The sequence below is a fragment of the Hylobates moloch genome, unplaced genomic scaffold, assembly GCF_009828535.3.
Source record: "Hylobates moloch isolate HMO894 unplaced genomic scaffold, HMol_V3 SCAFFOLD_10, whole genome shotgun sequence".
NCBI classification, from domain to species: domain Eukaryota; kingdom Metazoa; phylum Chordata; class Mammalia; order Primates; family Hylobatidae; genus Hylobates; species Hylobates moloch.
Window position 1 is genome coordinate 95162772 of NW_026652285.1, and position 20579 is coordinate 95183350.

General features: G+C 36.7%; 1 protein-coding gene across 4 annotated transcripts in view; it reads left to right on the plus strand.

The window, feature by feature from the left end:
* Positions 1-20579, plus strand: part of RABGAP1 (RAB GTPase activating protein 1) — a 164945-nt gene that overhangs the window by 48186 nt on the left and 96180 nt on the right. For all 4 annotated transcript variants that reach the window (XM_032165079.2, XM_032165078.2, XM_032165082.2 and 1 more), the window contains 5 exons: positions 281-438; positions 6547-6657; positions 7045-7111; positions 7766-7868; positions 9076-9245. In XM_032165079.2, the coding sequence (XP_032020970.1) occupies positions 281-438; positions 6547-6657; positions 7045-7111; positions 7766-7868; positions 9076-9245 (609 nt within the window). The remainder of the gene's footprint in view (positions 1-280; positions 439-6546; positions 6658-7044; positions 7112-7765; positions 7869-9075; positions 9246-20579) is intronic.

The window sequence follows — 20579 nt, forward strand, 5'->3', positions numbered from 1 at the left end:
GGACTGTTTTCATTGTAATATCTTCAGATAGTTTCTAACAATTTAGGAAATGATTTTTTAATTGGATTTACAGTGCTTATAACCATTTCTTTTTTAAAACCCCTTGTCTGGCCATTTTTAGTGTTGCTTGCTTTATAGGCCTAACAAATTAGGTAATTTACCAAAAGAAATAAGTGGGATAAAGATAATTATTGCCCTCCAAAGTAGGTAACCTTCCAGCTTAATAAAGGTATTTTGTATCTTTTGATAACAGCCCATTTCCTAACATGTCTGGTTGTAGGTAAGCCGGATACTTTACAGTTTTGCCACTGCCTTCCGCCGTTCTGCCAAGCAGACCCCACTTTCAGCCACTGCTGCACCCCAGACTCCTGACAGTGACATCTTTACCTTCTCTGTGTCTTTAGAAATAAAAGAAGATGATGGTAAAGGTTATTTTAGGTAGGGAATCTTATTTTATTCATGTATTAACATGCTGTGGTTCAGGGGAAATTCTAGGTCAAATTATAACTTTCATACCATAAAATGATTGCTTTTAAAGGGAGGGCTTTTAAAAAAATGTGGGTGATAAAGGAAAATAAATACATAAATTTAACAGAGGCAAAGTTTGAAGAATTTTAAAGCAATTAAAAAAATTGTCATATGGGGAACATGTTGCTACCTTCTTTTAGTCAGATACCAAGTGGCTAACTGCTTATAAAAATATGGCCAAAGCACCGGGCACAGTGGCTCACACGTGTAATCCCAGCTCTTTGGGTGGCTGAGGCGGGCGGATCACCTGAGGTTGGGAATTTGAGACCAGCCTGACCAACATGGAGAAACCTTGTCTCTACTAAAAGTACAAAATTAGCCTGGCATGGTGGCAGGTGCTTGTAATCCCAGCTACTCAGGAGGCTGAGGCGGGAGAATCGCTTGAACCCGGGAGGCAGAGGTTGCAGTGAGCCGAGATCCTGCCACTGCACTCCAGCCTGGGCAACAAGAACGAAACTCTGTCTCAAAAAAAAAAAAAAAAAAAAAAATATATATATATATATATATATATGTGTATGTATGGCCAAGCTTAGCTGGATTGGTAGCTATATTTGTTTTGCTGATTGTATTTGCTTGTTTTAGTTGGTTGATTTACTTGTATTAATAATCTAAAAATCTTAAGCCTTTTCAAGTCAAGTTTTCCCAGTAAAGTTATCTGCATACATTGGAAGGGGAGAAATAAGGTCTGTGTCTGAAGTCTAATCTTCTGTAGGGTTAGAAGTGACTGATTTTAATTTTTAAATATAATGATAATCCTTTGAGTGGTGGAAAGAACCATGGAATAGAAGTCAAAACTTAGCTTTAGTTTAATTATTGTTACTATTAACAATGTCCCCGTTTCCAAGTTTCTTTACATCTGTCAGTAGTTTCCTCATTTATTAAATGAGGTGGCTAGACTCTAAAAGCCTTTCTCACTTTAAAATTTTATGGTTGCAAGATGACTTGATTTTTTAAAAATTATAGCCCATGTCACAAAATGATTGTATTATAATCAGTAATTGCATGTAGAAGTCTCTTTCCTCCATGACTACCTCATTAAATTGGTAAAATGAAGTTATATAAAAATATGAATATTTCTAATATTTTGCTTTTAAATTAAGCACGGTGATTGGTTTATTAGATTATGTATTAGAAAAATGGATAATTCTTAGTCTTTCTTCAGACTTTGGAGTTATCATGCCATCTGGTGGCCAATTTAGTGTACAGTGCAGCTTAAACTTTGAGGAGTAAAGTATGACTCATTGTGCTCAGTGCCTTCTAATTAGATACGTTTCTATATTCTCTCTCTCTTTTTTTTTTTTTGGACATACACCTCACGCTGTTGCTCAGGCTTGAGTGCAATGGTACAAACATGACTCACTGCAGCCTCAACCTTCTGGTCTCAAGCAGTCCTCCCACCTCACCCTCCTGAGTAGCTGGGACCACGGATGCATGCCACTATGTCTGACTAATTTTTTTTTAAGTTTTCCTAGAGACGGGGTCTTGCCACGTTGCCCAGGTTGGTCTTGAACTCGTGGTCTCAAGTGATCGTCTCGGCTTGTCAAAGTATTGGGATTACAGGCATGAGCCACCCATTCCTGGCTTTTTGTATTCTCAAAGCAATGCTGTGAGGTAGTCCTTCCTGCAGTGTACCTTCCTGCCCTGCAAAGTGAAAATTATAATCTGTATAATTTTAAATAGTTTTTTACCTTGTTAAGCAACCTTTAAACTATTTTCTTGCCCTTTTTTTTTTTTTTTTTTGAGACAGAGCCTTGCTCTGTCACCAAGGCTGGAATGCAGTGGCATGATCATGGTTCACTGCAACCTCTGTCTCCCAGGGTCAAGCAATTCTCGTGCCTCAGCCTCCTGAGTAGCTGGGATTACAAGCACCTGCCACTATACCCGGCTAATTTTTTCTATTTTTTAGTAGAGACGGTTTTGCCATGTTGGCCAGGCTGGTCTCAAACTCCCGGCCTCAAGTGTTCCATTTACCTTGGACTCCCAGAATGCTGGGATTATAGGCATGATTCACCATGCCTGGCCTTTTTTGCTTTATTGAAAATATTTATGTAGTTTTGGTCTGTAAATTCTAATTATTAAATAGGAAAGATTAAGATCCCTCAGAAGTATCAGTATAACTTCCCTTCCTTCTGAAATCAGGCATATTCAAGATAGAATGATCATAAACATCTCTGTTCTATTTGTGCATACTGACAAAGTGCTATTACAGAAAATCCCTGGATGGTCAGATTTGCTTTTCACGTTTGTTAGGACTTTGTTTTCCTTTAGCTATGGCTTTACTGAATTTCTGGTTTATAATAAATACTGTTGTGTTAACTTAAATATATTATTTAAGTATAATGACCAATATACCTAAATATATTAGGTTAAACATATTATTTAGGCATAATAATAATTATATATTATACATATAAATTATGTAATAGTTGTATAATTATACCTATTATATAAAACCTAAAATACTTACTATTATACCTATTTATTTTATCTAAATATTATACCTAAATAATTTTTATACCGAAATAATTATTATACCTATATATATTAGGTTAACACAACAGTACTTTAGATGTATGAAATCCTAGCAAAATAAACCTTGGTTTGTCAAATTTAAACTTGTCAAATGCGGTTCCTCTTATCCAGTAATTCTGTAATAGGTATGGGAATGTATCTGCAGAAATAATTACTGAAGTTTTCAAAGAATTATTAACATGAATGTTCTCCAGCATATTGTGTATAATATTAATAGCAAATTTTTAGAGTAGAAATTAAATGTTGAATAGAGTACTAAAACATGTTGGTTTATGGATATTACTTATCCCCTGTCCAACTCATATTTGTGTATAACACAACACAAGATTTACTATGGTTTTACTTTAACATAAATATAGACAAAAGTATGATGAGAATAATTAATGCTCTTCTCATTTCTGAGAAAGTATAATTTTTAAATTATTATTTTGAGACAGAGTTTTGCTCTTGTCACTCAGGCTGGAGTGCGATGGCGTGATCTTGGCTCATTGCAACCTCCTTCTCCTGGGTTCAAGCGATTCTCCTGCTTCAGCCTCCTGAGTCGCTGGGATTATAGGTGCCTGCCGCCACGCCTGGCTACTTTTTGTACTTTTAGTAGAGATAGGGTTTCACCATGTTGGCCAGGCTGGTCTCAAACTCCTGACCTCACGTGATCCACCCGCCTCAGCCTCCCAAATTGCTGGGATTACAGGCGTGAGCCACCATGCCTGGCCAATTTTTAAATGATTGTAATTAGAAACCTGCTTCTCCATTTTGCCCATGGGAAAACTGAGCATTTGTTTGTTTGTTGTTGAGACAGGGTCTCATACTTTTTTTTCTTTTTGAGACGGAGTCTCACTCTGTCACCCACGCTGGAGTACAGTGGTGCAATCTCGGCTCGCTGCAACCTCTGCCCCCCAGGTTCAAGTGATTCTCCTGCCTCAGCCTCCTAAGTAGCTGGGATTACAGACATGTGCTGCTATGCCCGCCTAATTTTTGTATTTTCTTTTTTGAGACGGAGTCTCGCTCTGTCCCCCAGGCTGGAGTGCAGTGGCGCGATCTCAGCTCACTGCAAGCTCCGCCTCCCGGGTTTACGCCATTCTCCTGCCTCAGCCTCCTGAGTAGCTGGGACTACAGGCGCCCGCCAACACGCCCGGCTAATTTTTTGTATTTTTAGTAGAGACGGGGTTTCACCGTGTTAGCCAGGATGGTCTTGATCTCCTGACCTCGTGATCCGCCCGCCTCGGCCTTCCAAAGTGCTGGGATTACAGGCTTGAGCCACCGCGCCCGGCTGTATTTTCAATAGAGACAGGATTTTACCATGTTGGCCAGGCCGGTCTCGAACTCCTGACCTCAAGTGATCCATCTGCCTTGGCCTCCCAAAGTGCTGGGATTCCGAGCATGAGCCACTGTGCCCGACCTAAATTGAGCATTTTCATTCAAAGTACCATTCAAAACACTTCTTTTTTGTTTTACTTAATTCACTAACCATCCTCATGAGATAAACTGGGTAGTTTATATTGTGCTTATTTATAGGTAAACCCAGGGAAATTAAGTCTGGACTTCAGTTTCTTATTTTACACAATAGAAATTAAATACTAAATTCCCTACTTGGATACATTCACATGATGTAGTTATTAGACCAGAAATATAGTCTAGGACCCTGACATTCAGTGAGGTGAACACCCACTGATTACACTCTCCATTCTGCTTCCTGTTACTGCAGCCCTGTAGATTCAGGACACCAGAGACAACTTTCTGTCTGTTGTTGTTGTTTTAAACTGCTAAACAATGGGATTATATTTACTTGAGCATCCAAAGAACATAGAGACCAGTGTATCTATTACAAGTTGAAAACTGAGACCCTTCCATTTCCTTATAGGTGAAAATTCTGTCACAAATATTTGACAGTTTGGTATGCAAAAATTTTCTTTGAACATTTTTGACATTTTTCGAGTTCTTTGCCAAGATTCTTTGATTTTCTAATGGAAGTATTCAAAAATGTTCTTGAATTAGTATCAACAGTAATAAAGTGCAGAAGCTCTTCAAATTAGTATTTCTTCAGGGCTACCTTTAAGTCTGAGTAGGTGTTCAGAGCTTTCATCTAGCCATTTACAGTAGCCACTAATGGTTCTATTGCCATTATCTTAAAGTTGTACAGGAATAAGATACAATTTAGATTTTTTGCATATTGGCTGATGGCCACAGACAGATGTTTACCTTTGAGAACAATGAGCTAGAGAAAGTGGTGTGTGGGAGAATAGGGGATTATTTTGTTAAACTGTCATTTTAAGAACTTTGCTGTGGCTCACATCTGTAATCCCAGCACTTGGGGAGGCTGAGGTGGGAGGATTGCTTGAGCCCATGAGTTCGAGACCAGCCTGGGCAACGTAGCAAGACCCATCTCTACAAAATTTAAAAAATTAGCCAGGCATGGTGGCATGTACCTGTAATCCTAGGTATCCTGGCGGTTGAGGCGGGAAGATAGCTTGAGCCCAGGAGTTTGAGGCTGTAGTGAACTATGAGATTGTGCCACTGTACTGCAGCCTGGGCGACAGATCAAGATCCTGTCTCAAAAAAAGAAAAATAATATTTTTACCTTTTTAATTAAGCTGATGTTTATTAACCTTATCACTAGTTAGTATTTTATAATTATTACACTGGTTTATAACAAAGTTAACAGTGCTTAAGGGAAGTGTTGGGCAACAGCTTATTATTGGCCATATCTTCCTCATTTCTATTACTTTTTAAAGATACCTTGCTTTGAAACTCAAAACTCAAAAGATCTGTGATTAAGTATCTTTTTCTTCATTACATATTTAAGCAAAGAAGGTGATAATAGTCTATCTGTAAAGCCCAGCGATAAATATAAAGGAAAGAATACTTTTTTTGAGTTCTGTATGTCAGATGCCATGAAACGTGCTTTACAGCAACAAAAGAGAAAATTAAGGTTATGTTTTAGGGGGCATAGGAGTGATTTTTCTAGCTTTGTAAATGCTTTAGTGGTTTACCTGCAAATATCATATGATTTTTTTTTTTTTTTTTTTTTTTTTGAGATATAGTCTCGCTCTGTCACCCATGCTGGAGTGTAGTGGCGCAATCTCGGCTCACTGCAACCTCTGCCTCCCTGGTTCAAGTGATTCTCCTGCCTCAGCCTCCCGAATAGCTGGGACTGTAGGCATGTGCCATCACACCCAGCTAATTTTTGTATTTTTAGTAGAGATGGGGTTTCACCATGTTGCTCAGGCTGGTCTCGAACTCCTGACCTCGAATGATCCACTCACCTCAGCCTCCCAAAGTTCTGGGATTGCAGGTGTAAGCCATAGTGCCTAGACTCAAATGATATTTTCACATCAAGAGGCGTACAATGATTTTTTTCTTTTTTGTTATTATTTGCAAACCAGGCACAGAAAAGAATCAGAGATTTGAGGTCTTTGTTTAAAAAAATGATTCTAGTATGTGACAAGAAAATGCTTTGCAAAATTAATGAAACATGTTGGTCTACAGTGCAGTTCCCAAAGATAAGGACAGACAGTGCTTTAAACTACGCCAAGGCATTGATAAGAAGATTGTCATCTACGTGCAGCAAACAACTAATAAAGAACTTGCCATTGAAAGGTAAGCATTTTTAGTAAGTTTAGCTTAAATATAAATTTTGGCTTTTATCAATCTAATGGCATAGTTTTACACTGTATTAAAAAATGTATTTCCAAAGTATTTTGTTCCCTAGGAAATTATTTTGTTTACTGAAGTTAGTGCTTCATTACTTTGAAATAGCTACTATAAATAATGAGCTAATATGCTCTCTTCAACTATGTGGTAATAAAAGGCAAACAGAATTAGCTGGTCTTGAAGCAAGGATTATTATTTTAGCAACACAAATTTATTGATAATTCTAATGTGTTCTCTTTTCTATCAGCAAGAATTTGTTTTTAAAGTAGCGTAATTTAAACGTTCTTTTGTGTTATCTTTTTTCTTAAATTTATGTCAGATCTTTTTTTGTAGGTGTTTTGGTCTTCTGCTTAGTCCAGGAAAAGATGTACGAAATAGTGACATGCACTTATTAGATTTGGTAAGAATTTATTTTTATGAGAAAGTTACATACTATTTCCTCAGTAAAGGTTGTTTCACTTTTTCTCATCTGAATCTAGTGTTAAAACATGTTTAAGAAGGTGTTCTTGTAAGCTATAAAAACAATATACAAAGATAATTTCCTTTTTCCTGACTAGCTGTTGACAAGTCTGACTTTGGATAAGCCTTGGTCTGTTAACTGTGTGGTGGTGATAAAATTCTTGTTTAAATATTTGAGTACAGTTGATGTGATAATCAAGAGAAAATTTATTAAAGAATTATTTATAGACTGTCATGTATCTTACCAATAGTAGATGTTATTAGTATTATTCCCATTATCTGACAATCTTTATTTTCAAAACTAAAAATTATATGATGATAATTCACGTGAAAGAAGAATTCAACATCGGATTTAGGTTGTGGATTTTCTTAATGTGTATACAATTTGATATTCATAAGCATTTACATATAACTTCAGGACAGTTGCATAAATAATTGGCACATTTTTTACCGTAAATATAATCATTCACATACACATATCCTCTTCTATATTCTTATATTTTTGCAGCTTCTGGTTTTTAAAGGCAGCAAGATGGGGTTTAACTGTTGTTCACTCACTGTGGCATTTGGGTTTATTTTTACTCTTTTTTTCTAGGAATCTATGGGCAAAAGTTCAGATGGAAAGTCCTATGTTATTACGGGGAGCTGGAATCCAAAATCCCCACATTTTCAAGTTGTAAATGAAGAAACTCCTAAAGGTGATACAGATTGTTGACATCATGAACAGAAATTTTAGTCTCAAGAAGAGACACAAAACTAAGGACCACTTCTTTGACCAATATCCAGTGTTTACCTAATTCTGTTGAAACCAAAGAATTTGAATAGTTCTTCAGTTTATTATTAAATTTGACCTATAAGCAAAGTATCACTTTTTCCCACTTTTCCATCCTTTTTTTCATTTTTTCCTTCCCCTTTTTCTTTTCTATTTATGTGCTTATTTACTTACAGACTTGGAAGTTTTATTTTTGTACAGAGGTAATCCATGCACATAAATGGTTAAAAATTTCAAAGGATTTATAGGGGAAAGTGAGTCTACCACAGTCCCCAGGGCTCCATCCCAAAGGAATCACTGTTAGCAGTTTCTTGTGTAGCTCCTCAAATACTCTGTGCATAAAGTATCTGGAAGATATTTCATATGCTCTTTGAATAGCATTTAATAGCTGCATATTATCCCATTCTGAAAATGTAATTTGCTTAATAAATGCCCCTTATTGAGCATTTCCCCCCTTCAGTTTTTTGTTATTAATAGCACTATAGATAAATAGTTAAAGGATACAAACAGACCATTCAAATACCATTGTTAACCAAATTTAAAAGTTGAGAAGTTTCAGTGTTGATAAGGGTGACATAAAGAAGTCATATGCCACTTGTGCGGAACAATCTGACAGTACAGTGGTGTTTTTTTTGTTTGTTTGTTTTTTTGGGGAGGACAGAGTCTCACTCTGTCACCCAGGCTGGAATGCAGTGGCACAATCTTGGCTCACTGCGGCCTCCACCTCCTGGGTTTAAGTGATTCTCCTACCTCAGCCTCCCAAGTATCTGGGACTACAGGCATGCGCCACCATACCTGGCTAATTTTTGTATTTTTAGTAGAGACGAGGTTTCACCATGTTGGCCAGGCTGGTCTCATGGGCTCAACTGATCTGCCTGCCTTGGTCTCCTGATGACAGTACAGTTTTAAAAGCTTTACAGTATATACTACTGTCAGTTACTTTAAAATAATTCTCAATATGGAATTTGTTTTTGAAACCAGTTATTTGTCTAATTATTTTACGTGTTTAATTGATGGTTCACTTAAGGTATTTTGAAAGTTTATAATAAAAGTAATAGTTTTTATGGAATCTTATGAGCAAATATATTTGTGTTTCTGATTTACCTCTTCAGCCTCTCTCTTTCTTTGTTTAGATAAAGTCCTGTTTATGACCACAGCTGTAGATTTGGTAATAACAGAAGTACAGGAGCCTGTTCGATTTCTCCTGGAGACAAAAGTCCGCGTTTGCTCACCTAATGAAAGATTATTCTGGCCCTTCAGCAAACGCAGTACTACTGAAAATTTCTTTTTGAAACTAAAACAGGTACTGTATTTTTCTGTTAATATAGAAGGGGGGAATAAGAAAGGAGAAATCACGTCTGAGGCTGATTTCTAAGCCCTCAGATCTTTAAACAGTCAAGTGTATTTTAAATATATTAAGAGGAAAAATTATATTTTTCATATTTACCCACCTACTTATCATTTTCATTGCTCTTTGTTTCTTCCCAAAGATCCACATTTCCATTTGGTCTCATTTACTTTCAACCCAAAGAACGGCATTTCTTTTAGTGTAGATCTGCTAAAGATGTATTCTCTTAAACTTCTCTAGACGAAAATGTCTGTTTTTGGCTTTCATCCCAGTAGGATATTTTCACTGGATAGGATTCTGGTTGACTTTTTTTTTTCTTTAAAGATGTCATTCCTATTCTTCTGGCTTTCATTTTTATTGTTGTTGTTGGTTTGTTTTTGAGACGAAGTCTCGCTCTGTCACCACCCAGGCTGGAGTGCAGTGGCGCAATCTTGGCTCACTGCAACCTCCACCTCCCGGGTTCAAGTGATTTTCCTGCCTCAACCTCCCAAGTAGCTGGGACTACAAGTGTGTGCCAGCATGCCCGACTAATTTTTTTTTGTATTTTTAGTAGAGACAGGGTTTCACCATGTTGGCCAGGCTGGTCTCAAACTCCTCACTTCAGGTGATCCGCCCACCTCAGCCTCCCAGAGTCCTGGGATTACAGACGTGAGCCACCTTGCCTAGCCAGCCCTTCCATTGTTTTTGACGAGAAGTCAGCATTCATTTATGTTATTGTTCCTCTAGGTATAATGTGTCATTTTCTTCTTGCTGCTTTTGAGATTATTTATCTTTGGTTTTCAGATGTTTAACTGTGACATGATTAGGTACGGTTTTCTTTCGGTTTATCCTGCTTGGGATTTGTTGGGGTTCTTGCATTTTTAAATTTATGCTTTTATTTTTAATTTTTTAATTTTTTTTTTTAACCAGATTTGGGGAAAATCTGGCCCATTATTTCTTAAACTTTTTTTCCTGCCCATCTCTCTTCTCTTTGGCTCTGGGATTGTAATTATGTATATTTTAGAGCTTTTGATATCTCTGAGGCTCTATTTTTTCCCAGTCTTTTTTCTGTTTTCTTCAGATGGGATACTTTCTATTAATATGTCTTTAAGTTCACTGATTTTTATCAACTTCTAATCTGTTAGAGTCATTCAGTGAATTTTAAAAACATTTTCTATATTTTTTGTTTTTAAAAGGTCTGTTTGGGTTTTTTTAATCTCTGTTTTCTCTTGATTTCCTATTCTTTTACATTGAGCAGGTTTTCTTTTAAATCCTTAAGCATAATTACAGTACAGCCACTTCAGAATTTTGCCTGCTAATTTTCATGTGTGATGATGCACATTTTTGTTTCTTTGTAATTTTGGATTACAAGTTAAACATCTTAAGTGATACATTGTAGAGACTGTATTCTGTTACTTTCTTCCGAAGAGTCTTGATTTTTTTTTTTTTTTTTTAAATCAGGCAGTTAACTTGATCAAAGTTAAACTTCATACTCTGTCTTTTCTGTGGGTGGGTAGCAGCTAAAATCTCTGTTCCAATCTTTTACTCTTTTTTGGCCCCCAGTTGTTCTACCACCTACTGCTTCCATTTTTACTTTCCTTTGTAGCAAAACTCCTTGGAAGATATCAAGGTCACCACTGATTTAAATTGCTAATCTGAGTCCTCATCTTGACCTGTCTGTAGCATTTGCTATGGATAATTACTTTCTTTTCCTTACTTTCTTTTCCTTAAAGCTCCTCTTTCTCTTACTTCTCAGGACATCTCAAACTTAACATGTCCAAAAAGGTTTATTATCTCATCTCCATCTAATCACTTCTCACCAGCTAGAGTACAATAATCCTTATCTGAGTCATCATTTATAGCAATAGCCTTTTTTTTTTTTCTTTTTTAAAATATAGATGGGGATTTGCCATGTAGCCCAGGCTGGTCTTGACCTCCTGGGCTCAAGAAGTCTGCCTACCTCAACCTCCCAAAGTACTGGGATTATAAGGCATGAGCCACCACACCTGGCCTAGCAGTAGCCTCTTTACCCATCATACTGTTTCTGTCTTTGTCCTCTCTTGATTTCTTTTCAACATAATAGTAGCCTAAGGTCAGATCTTATTACTTTTCTGCATAAAACCCTCCAGCCTTGTTTTACTCAATAAAAGCCAAAGTTTTACTCCATAAAAGCCAAAGTGCTGGGATTACAGGCTTGAGTCACCGCGCCTGACCTTATTTTTTATTTAGTAGAGACGGGGTTTCACTGTGTTGGCCAGGTTGGTCTCAAACTCCTGACCTTGTGATCCACCTGCCTCGGCCTCCCAGAGTGCTGGGATTACAGGTGGGAGCCACCGCGCCTGGCCCTATTTTTTATTTTTTTAACCAGACTTTTACATACTGATAATGCCATGTAACATACTTTTATATTGTTTATTATCTATTTTGTATATTAGAGTCCTCTACTAAGGAGAGATTCTTAATTTCTCTTATTCGCTGACTTATCCCAAGTACCTGGAACGTAGTAGTTCTCAATAAATATATGTTGAATTGATTTTATTTACATGCAACTTCTGTTTTCTATTATATAAAATGAAAGTGTTGTATGTGGGGCTTACTTGAATATACTTTTCCATATTACATTTTTTTATTTCAATAGCAAGAATTTTGATTCTCGTGTACCCAAATTAGCCCTATTGGGTATATTTAGAAAAAGGAAATAAGCAGAGCAGGCATGGACACTTCTTTTCAGTGTTGTCCTAAGAGACAGAAAGTAAACCTGAGTCCCAGCACTATTCTTCCAGCTCTTCATTGTAGCAGGAGCAGGGGATTAGCACGGGGTCATCATCTAGAACTTGAATTTGTAGTCAGAGCACATGGATTTTACCGCTAGCTTGTTAACTTTGAGCAAGTTCCCTCAACTCTCTGAGTCTCAGTTTACTAAATTGTAAACTGGCAGCATAATAGAATCTTCCTCATAGTGCTATTGTGGCATTAAATGAAAAACTATACAACATGCTTAGAATAGTTCCCAGTACATAGTAAGTTCTCCCTACATATTTGCTGTTATTATTGAGAAGGATTATACAACCTCTGTGGGACACCAAATTAATAAAAAAGCACTAAGTCATGAAATCAGAACAGCATTGATTATTTAGATGGAGGGTGAACCCCGGGAGAAAAATGCATCAGAAACTAAACCAGTTTACAAACATCAGTTTGAAAGTTTAGAGATTAAGAGAGAATGATCTTTAAATGTTTCTAGATGGTCTATAATCCCAGCCTTTGGGAGGCCGAGGCGGGTGGATCACCTGAGGTTGGGAGTTTGAGACCAGCCTGACCAACATGGAGAAACCCCGTCTCTACTAAAAATAAAAATTAGCCAGGCATGGTGGCGCACGCCTGTTATCCCAGCTACTTGGGAGGCTGAGACAAGAGAATTACTTGAACCCGGGAGGTGGAGGTTGCATTGAGCTAAGATCATAGCATCTCACTCCAGCCTGGGCAACAAGAGCAAAACTCCGTCAAAAAAAAAAAAAAAAGTTTCTAGATGGTAAATAGAAATTGGTTGTATATATATTTTTATTATATATATATATATATATATTTTTTTTTTACTTACTGACCTGAGAATAGTTGTATAATAATTTTTAGTAAAAGTTGTATGTAAAAATAGTTCTGTTTAATTAGCGTTCCAATCCTTTAATCTCATTTTAGTGAACATAAATAAGATTCCCCTGATCTTGCATTTCCTTTTGACATCTAATGTTATACAACCTTGGATTCAAAGACTGCATGGGTTGAGTATAGAAGAATATTATCTTTCTATGGAAACAAATTTATTTAATTTTATTTTTAAAAATTTATTTTTTATTTTTAGCAACCATAATCAGAGCTGCATGTTAATTCAATGTAAAACTTTTAAAATATTCTCATACAGTATGTTATTCAAATAATAACATAACTTCTATTAATAACTTAATTTTTTTTTAGTTAGGCTAAAAAATGACTTGACAGAGTACACTAGCCAAAAACATACCTGAGATGCAGCCTAAGAGACTGCTCTGGACTCTTTGTTAAGGCTACAAACTAAACTTAAGCTGAGTTTTCACTGTTTTCTTTGCAAAAAGCAGAAGTGTGTATGTGGAAGCTCGGGGGAGAGCAGGAAATTCCTGATGATAATCTTTTATTTTTCTCCTTATTTGGATAAGTCTTTGTGTTTGTGTGGGGATTTAGGCGGAGTGCTAGGGAGTGGGAAAGGAGAGGTAGAATGGGAAGAATTTGAACAACTTTTCGCTGTCTTAAAGCATTTAGAACACTGTTAATCTCACCCCTTGTAACTTAATAAACTAAATTTATTCCCTCTTTTACATTCATGGCATTAAAAAGTAATTGAGGTTCAACTGTGACCATCACTGTCTTGGCTACTTCACTTTTTAAAATCTTACATAGTTTCACAGTGATTCAATGAGGATAAATAGTGTTTTCACTTTATAAATGAGGAAACTGAGATCCAAAGATATTTAGCAGTAGATTTTATGGGATGTTAATATGAACAAAACATATATCTAAGCCTTTTAAAAGTCTCAGCCAGGACACTCTCCAGAGAAACATGCTACTTTTGTCTTTTCATCTATAAGAGTATTTTTAGGATTTACTGAAATTAAGCATAATTTAAAATTTTAACCATTTTCAGTTCTCCTTAGACTGAAAAGGAAACAATGTTACAAAGCAAATTTAAGAATATACAACATACAGCATTTCTGTTTTTTGCTTCCAGTGTAGGAAAACAATATGTAAATGCTTTTTAAGATGTGTGTAAAAATCGATTCTTTTTCCTTTCACTAAAATTATCTGGTGACTCAGCAATTCCTTTTATCCTGGAAGGCTTCCCATCTGTGAGACTGTTATATTAAGATAGCATCATAGTAGAGAAGAAACCAAAAATTAGTAGGGACAGGAGGATTGCTTTCTTGGACTTAAATTTTCTTATGCTACTTACTGAAAGAGCAAGAAAATGATCTAATGAATAGATTTTCCAATAGTGACATAAGGCGAACAAAAGACCAATTAAACATTCTTAGAACTATAGAATAATGTAATTTTTATTGCCAATTAAACTATAGGGGTCTTAAAATCTTTCATAAAATTACTGTTTTATAAATGAAGAAGCTGATATCTGAAAGACTAAGTGGTATGGCCAAGGTTGTACAGATAATTAGTATAACTATAACTGGATACCCGGGCCTCTTATTTTAATTTGCTGAGAGTGTATGTGTGTGGCACACACATTCCTCTCAAGATAAAAATGTCCAAATGCTTTCCACTCCACTGCTGAACTGAGAGGTGTGTGATATTAGGTTGTTCCAGTATTTCTGATGGGAAGTGTGATCACTTAATTAAGGTGGTGACCACTGGATCTCTCCTTTGTAAAATAGGGTTTTTCTTGACACTTAGCAAGTAATCTTTGGGGCTGACACTGGCAACTTCCAAATATCCTGTTTCTCAACAACGTCTTTTTTGTTTTTTTTTTTCCTTCACTTTGTCGCCCAGCCTGGAGTGCAGTGTCAAAAGCACGGCTCACTACATCCTTGACCTCCTGGGCTCAAGTGATCCTCCTGCTTCAGCCTCCCAAGTAGCTGGGATCAAGGTGCACCACCATGCCTGGCTAATTTTTTAATTTTTTGGAGAGACGGAGTTTCACCATGTTGCCCAGGCTGATCTCAAACTGGAGTTCAAATGATACTCCCACCTCAGCCTCCCAAAGTGCCGAGATTATAGGCATGAGCCACTATGCCCAGCCAATAACTAATTAACTAATATTTTTAGTATCTGTTGGTGGTACTTACCTGATTCAGTTGAGTTCATTCACATACTTTCAATAATAATTTGACATTACAGGATTTTCTTTTAAAAATATTTATATGCATATATTTTATTTACAGTAACAGTATAATTTATTTGCCTTATCTTCATCAAAATCTAAAAAAGTCAGCCAGGCACGGTGGCTCATGCCTGTAATCCCAGCACTTTGGGAGGCCGAGGCAGATGGATCACCTGAGGTCAGGAGTTGAAGACCAGCCTGACCAACATGGCAAAACCCCGTCTCTATTAAAAATACAAAATTAGCTGGGTGTGGTGGTGCACATCTGTAATCCCAGCTACTCGGAAGGCTGAGGCAGGAGAATCACTTGAACCTGGGAGGTAGAAGTTGCAGTGAGCCGAGATTGCGCCATTGCACTCCAGCCCGGGCAACAAGAGTGAAACTCCATCTCAAAAAAACTAAAAAATAAAAAAAAAAAAAAAGTCTTGCAGTTAATAATAGAATTATTGGGTGAAATTTAAGATTTTATGGAACTTCTTTTTGTCCTTTGAATATGTTTCAGTAAGATTATAAAATGGTTGCTGTTTAAAAATCACTGAGAATAATTTTTTATTGTGGTTCTGTTACCATTTGACATATAGTTAGGTTCATTTGTTTCCATTTATTTTAGCTTAGGGCTTGGGATTTTTTTTTCCTTTTTATTTTTTTGAATATATATAATACTTATAAATGTCATAATTATGTAGAAATGTATACTCGGAAGTCTGCTTCCATTTGTATCTCCTTACCCCCATACCCATAGATAATAATTATTATTAGTTTATGGTTTATTATCCCGATTTCATTTTTGTGAAGATAAAATTCTATATATTTTTAACTTCCTTCTGAAATAAAAATTAGGATACTCCATATGTCTTATCCTGTACATTGCTTTTTAAACTTAATATATCCTGGGGATCATTCCACAACAGTACATAGAGATTTCCTCATTTCCGTTTTAATGGCTATTTAGTACTGTCCTATTTGGATGAACTATGGGCTTTTCAACCAGTCCGCTATTGATGGACACTTGAACTGGTTTCCAGTCGTTTGCTGTTCCAAATAATGTTGCAATGTGGAATCTTATGTATGTGTTATTTTGATTTTATGAAAGTGCATCTTAGAATAGATTTCTATTAGTATAATCACTGACACGTAAGGTGAATGTATATATGCTATTGTTGGCTGGGTGCGGTGGCTCACGCTTGTAATCCCAGCACTTTGGGAGGCCGAGGCAGGCGGATCACGAGGTCAGGAGATCGAGACCACAGTGAAACCCCGTCTCTACTAAAAATACAAAAAATTAGCCGGGTGTGGTGGCGGGCGCCTGTAGTCCCAGCTACTCGGAGAGGCTGAGGCAGGAGAATGGCGTGAACCCCAGAGGCGGAGCTTGCAGTGAGCCGAGATTGCGCCACTGCACTCCAGCCTGGGCGACAGAGCGAGACTCCGTCTCAAAAAAAAAAAAAAAAAAAGTTATATGCTATTATTATATTTGCCAAACTCCCTTCTGTAGAAGGTGTAACCATGGACAGGGTATGAGAATACCTGTTTCTCTGCAGGCTTGTCGAGTGTGTGGTCAGACTTAAGGATCTGTGAGGCAGTGGTATCTAAGAGTAGTTTTAGTTTATTCTCTGCCTTTTTAACGTATAAGGGTGACTTTTCTGTGAATTTTCTATTCATATCTTTTGCTCATTTTTCTCTTCGACTTTGGTCTTTTTTGTCTTTCTTTTCAGAACCTCTTTGTATATTCAAGAGATTGACCCTTTGAGATATGATATTCCTCCCAGTTTGTCACTTATCTTTTAACTTACATCATGGTGATTCTTTTTGGGTTTGTCATGCAGTTTCTTCTTATGTACTTGAATATATCAATATTTTCTTTTAAACCTTTCTGGATTTGGGATCATAGTTAGAAACGCTTTCCTAACTCCAAAGTTACAAAAAGAATACACTCTTCTGTTACTCTCTTGTTACTTATATGGTTTCATTTTACTCTTTTAGATTTCTGATTCATTAGTATTTTATTCTGATGTACTCTGGTATATAGCATAAAGTGTGGATTTGATTTAATCTTTTTCCAATGGCTATTCTCTTGTCCCAACATTCATTAAAAACTATTAACTTTTCTACCCAGTGATTTGAAATGCTACACTTACCATATATGAAATTTCCATGTGTGTTTGAACCTCTTTCTGGTATTTATATTCTGTTCCACTGGTCTTGCATTAGAATCACACGGTTGTAATTATGTAGACTTTATTTTTATTTATTTATTTATTTATTTTGAGATGGGTCTCACTCTGTCAACCCGAGCTGGAGTGCAATGGTGTGATCTCGGCTCACTGCAGCCTCCACCTCCTTGGTTTAAGCAATTCTCCCACCTCAGCCTCCAGAGTAGCTGGGATTACAGGGGCGCACCACCACGCCTGGCTAATTTTTTTGCATTTTTAATAGAGATGAGGTTTTACCATGTTGGTTAGGGTAGTCTCGAACTCCTGGACTCAGGTGATCCACCCGCCTCAGCCTCCTAAAGTACTGGAATTACAGGCGTGAGCCACTGCACCTGACAATGTGTAGACTTTATAATATGTTTTTATATCTGGTAGGTCTACCTTCCCTCCTCAAATACTCCTTTTTGTGGGTTTTCCTGGATTTTCTTACATATTTTTCATATAAACTTTATGTTCAACTTGTGTAGCTCTGGAAAAAAAAAAAACTACTGGTGTTTTTCATTTGTGGGTTTTTTTTTTTTTTTTTTTTTTTTTTTTTAAGACAGAGTCTCGCTATGGAGTGCAGTGGCACAATCCTGGCTCACTGCAACCTCCGCCACCCAGGTTCAAGCGATTCTCCTGCCTCAGCCTCCAGAGTAGCTGGGATTACAGGCATGTGCTGCCAGGCCCAGCTGATTTTTTGTATTTTTAGTACAGATGGGCTTTCACTATGTTGGCCAGGCTAGTCTTGAACTCCTGGCCTCAAGTAATCCACTTGCCTAGGCCTCCCAAAGTGCTGGGATTACGGGCGTGAGCGACCGAGCCTGGCTTTTTTTTTTTTTTTTTTTTTTCCAAGACAGAGTCTTGCTCTATTACATAGGCTGGAGTACAGTGGAACAATCTCAGCTCACTGCAGCCTCTGCCTCCTGGGCCCAAGTGATCCTCTGGTCTCAGCCTTCTGAGTAGCTGGGACCACAGGTGTGCGCCACCACACCTGGCTAAGTTTTTGTATTTTTTTTTTTTTTTTTTTTAAGAAAGAGATGGGCTTTTGCCTTTGTTGCCCAGGCTGATCTCAAACACCTGGGCTCAGGTGATCTGCCCACCTCGGTCTCCCAAAATGTGCAGCCTCCCAAAGTATTGGGATTACAGGCATGAGCCATCATGCCTGGCCACTATTGATGTTTTTATTGGGGAAAATTGACATCTTTATGATGTTGAGTCATCTTATCCAGGAACATGGGATGTCTTTCCATTTATTCAAGTCTACCCTTTTTTTGTCTCTTCTGAGTGCTTTTAGTTATTCTGTATGTTTATAACATATGTATTTCATAAATATAAGATATATAATTTAAAAACCTGTTTAAATTATATAATTTAAAACCTATGTTTAAATTATATAATTTAAAACCTATGTTTAAATTATATAATTTAAAACCTATGTTTAAATTATATGTATAACTTAATATATAAAAGTTTTATATTTAACATGTAATTCAAAAAGCTTTTTACTATACAAAATTCAAACATATGCAGAAATTGTTAAATAGTATAATGAATCCCCATGTACTGTTACCCAGCTTCAACAATTAACATTTTTCATAGTTAGAGTCCTTGACTTCAAGTTTGGTCCGGTAATTGACTGTATTTATCTGACTTCAAAAGGCAGCATGTCCTTTGGTCATTATGACATACAGAAGAGTTTCTAAGTGGACCACGTTAGTTTATTTTTAAGATAAAGAGCTATTGCTGGCCGGGCACAGTGGCTCATGTTTGTAATCCCAGCACTTTGGGAGGCCGAGGCGGGTAAATCATGAGACCAGCCTGGCCAACGTGGTGAAACCCCGTGTCTACTAAAAATACAAAAAATTAGCTGAGCATAGTGGCGGACTCCTGTAATCCCAGCTGTTCGGGTGGCTGAGACAGGAGAATCGCTTGAACCCAGGAAGCGGAGGTTGCAGTGAGCCGAGATCACGCCACTGCACTCCAGCCCTGGTGACAGAGGGAGACTCCATCTCAAAAAAAAAAAAAAAAAAGAGCTATTGCTGATCTTTGAACTGTTTAGGATACCAATCGTCTGATGTTTCAAAGAGCAATTTATAACAAAACAAAAATTTTAAATTCTCTTTCTTATTAAAGTATAATTTTCAAGAGTTAATCATAATTATCAATTTAGAATGAACATGTATCAAATATTCTAATTCAGTGTATTAATTAATGAGAGAACCAGAAAGGTAGCAAAACTCTGAGTACTTGAGGAACTTGGATTTACATGATCCTTCCTTTCAAAAAAAGAATGTTACAATAAGATTACTAGGTTAGAAATAAAACTGGTTAATGTCCTATAGGTAACTTTCGGGTTATATTTTGTCTTGGACAGAAATCATTTGCATATCTCCTGGACACAAATCTATAGGTTAACATGTAACTTCAGAGTCTGAGTCCTTAATTAATAGTAAGTAGCTAAGTCAAAATGGCATATTCATCTAGAAAATTAAGTAATCCTCGGGTGGACATGTTAAACCAAAGTTGACAGACTACAGCCTGTAAGTCAAACCTGGCCTGTCACTTGTTTTTGTAAATAAAGTTCTATTGGAACACAGCCAAACTCATTTATTGTCTGGCTGCTTTTGCACTGTAACAGCAGAGTTGTGTAGTTGCAATAGAGACAACTGGCCCATATAGCCTAAAATGTTTACTATTTGGCCCTTTACAGAAAAGCTTACTGACTTCTGTATTAAACACTGCTTCAGGATGATATTGAAAGAGCGTGTTGCCACTATCTTGCTTACTTCCATGATAGGGTTAATTTTTTTTAAGAACCCAAATGAACATTGCAATGATAAAAATCTGCTCTGGCTGATATTTCTATAGCTAATGAACATCTTATTCCCCCATCTCCCTTTCTGTGTTTTTACTTTGGTATGTGTGTATATATATATTTTTGTATAGCCACCTTTCTAGTTTTCTCTGTACGTTTTCCTATAGCTCTCCCTTTTTATGCTTCCTTATATTTCATGCTACCTTCCTTATATGGAAGGAAGAATGTTAATATACTTACTTACATGTAATATGGAATGTTAATGTACTTACAATATGTATTGTAGTGTAAAGTTTTATATCCCTGGTTTAAATTTTTAATTTAGGTCAGTTTAAATTATATGTTTGCCTCAAAATAAAACCAAAATACAATCAATTGGAGTAGTCAATATTTTTGTGGTTACTGTTGATGTGTTCTCTGCCATTCACCTCCCCCTGACC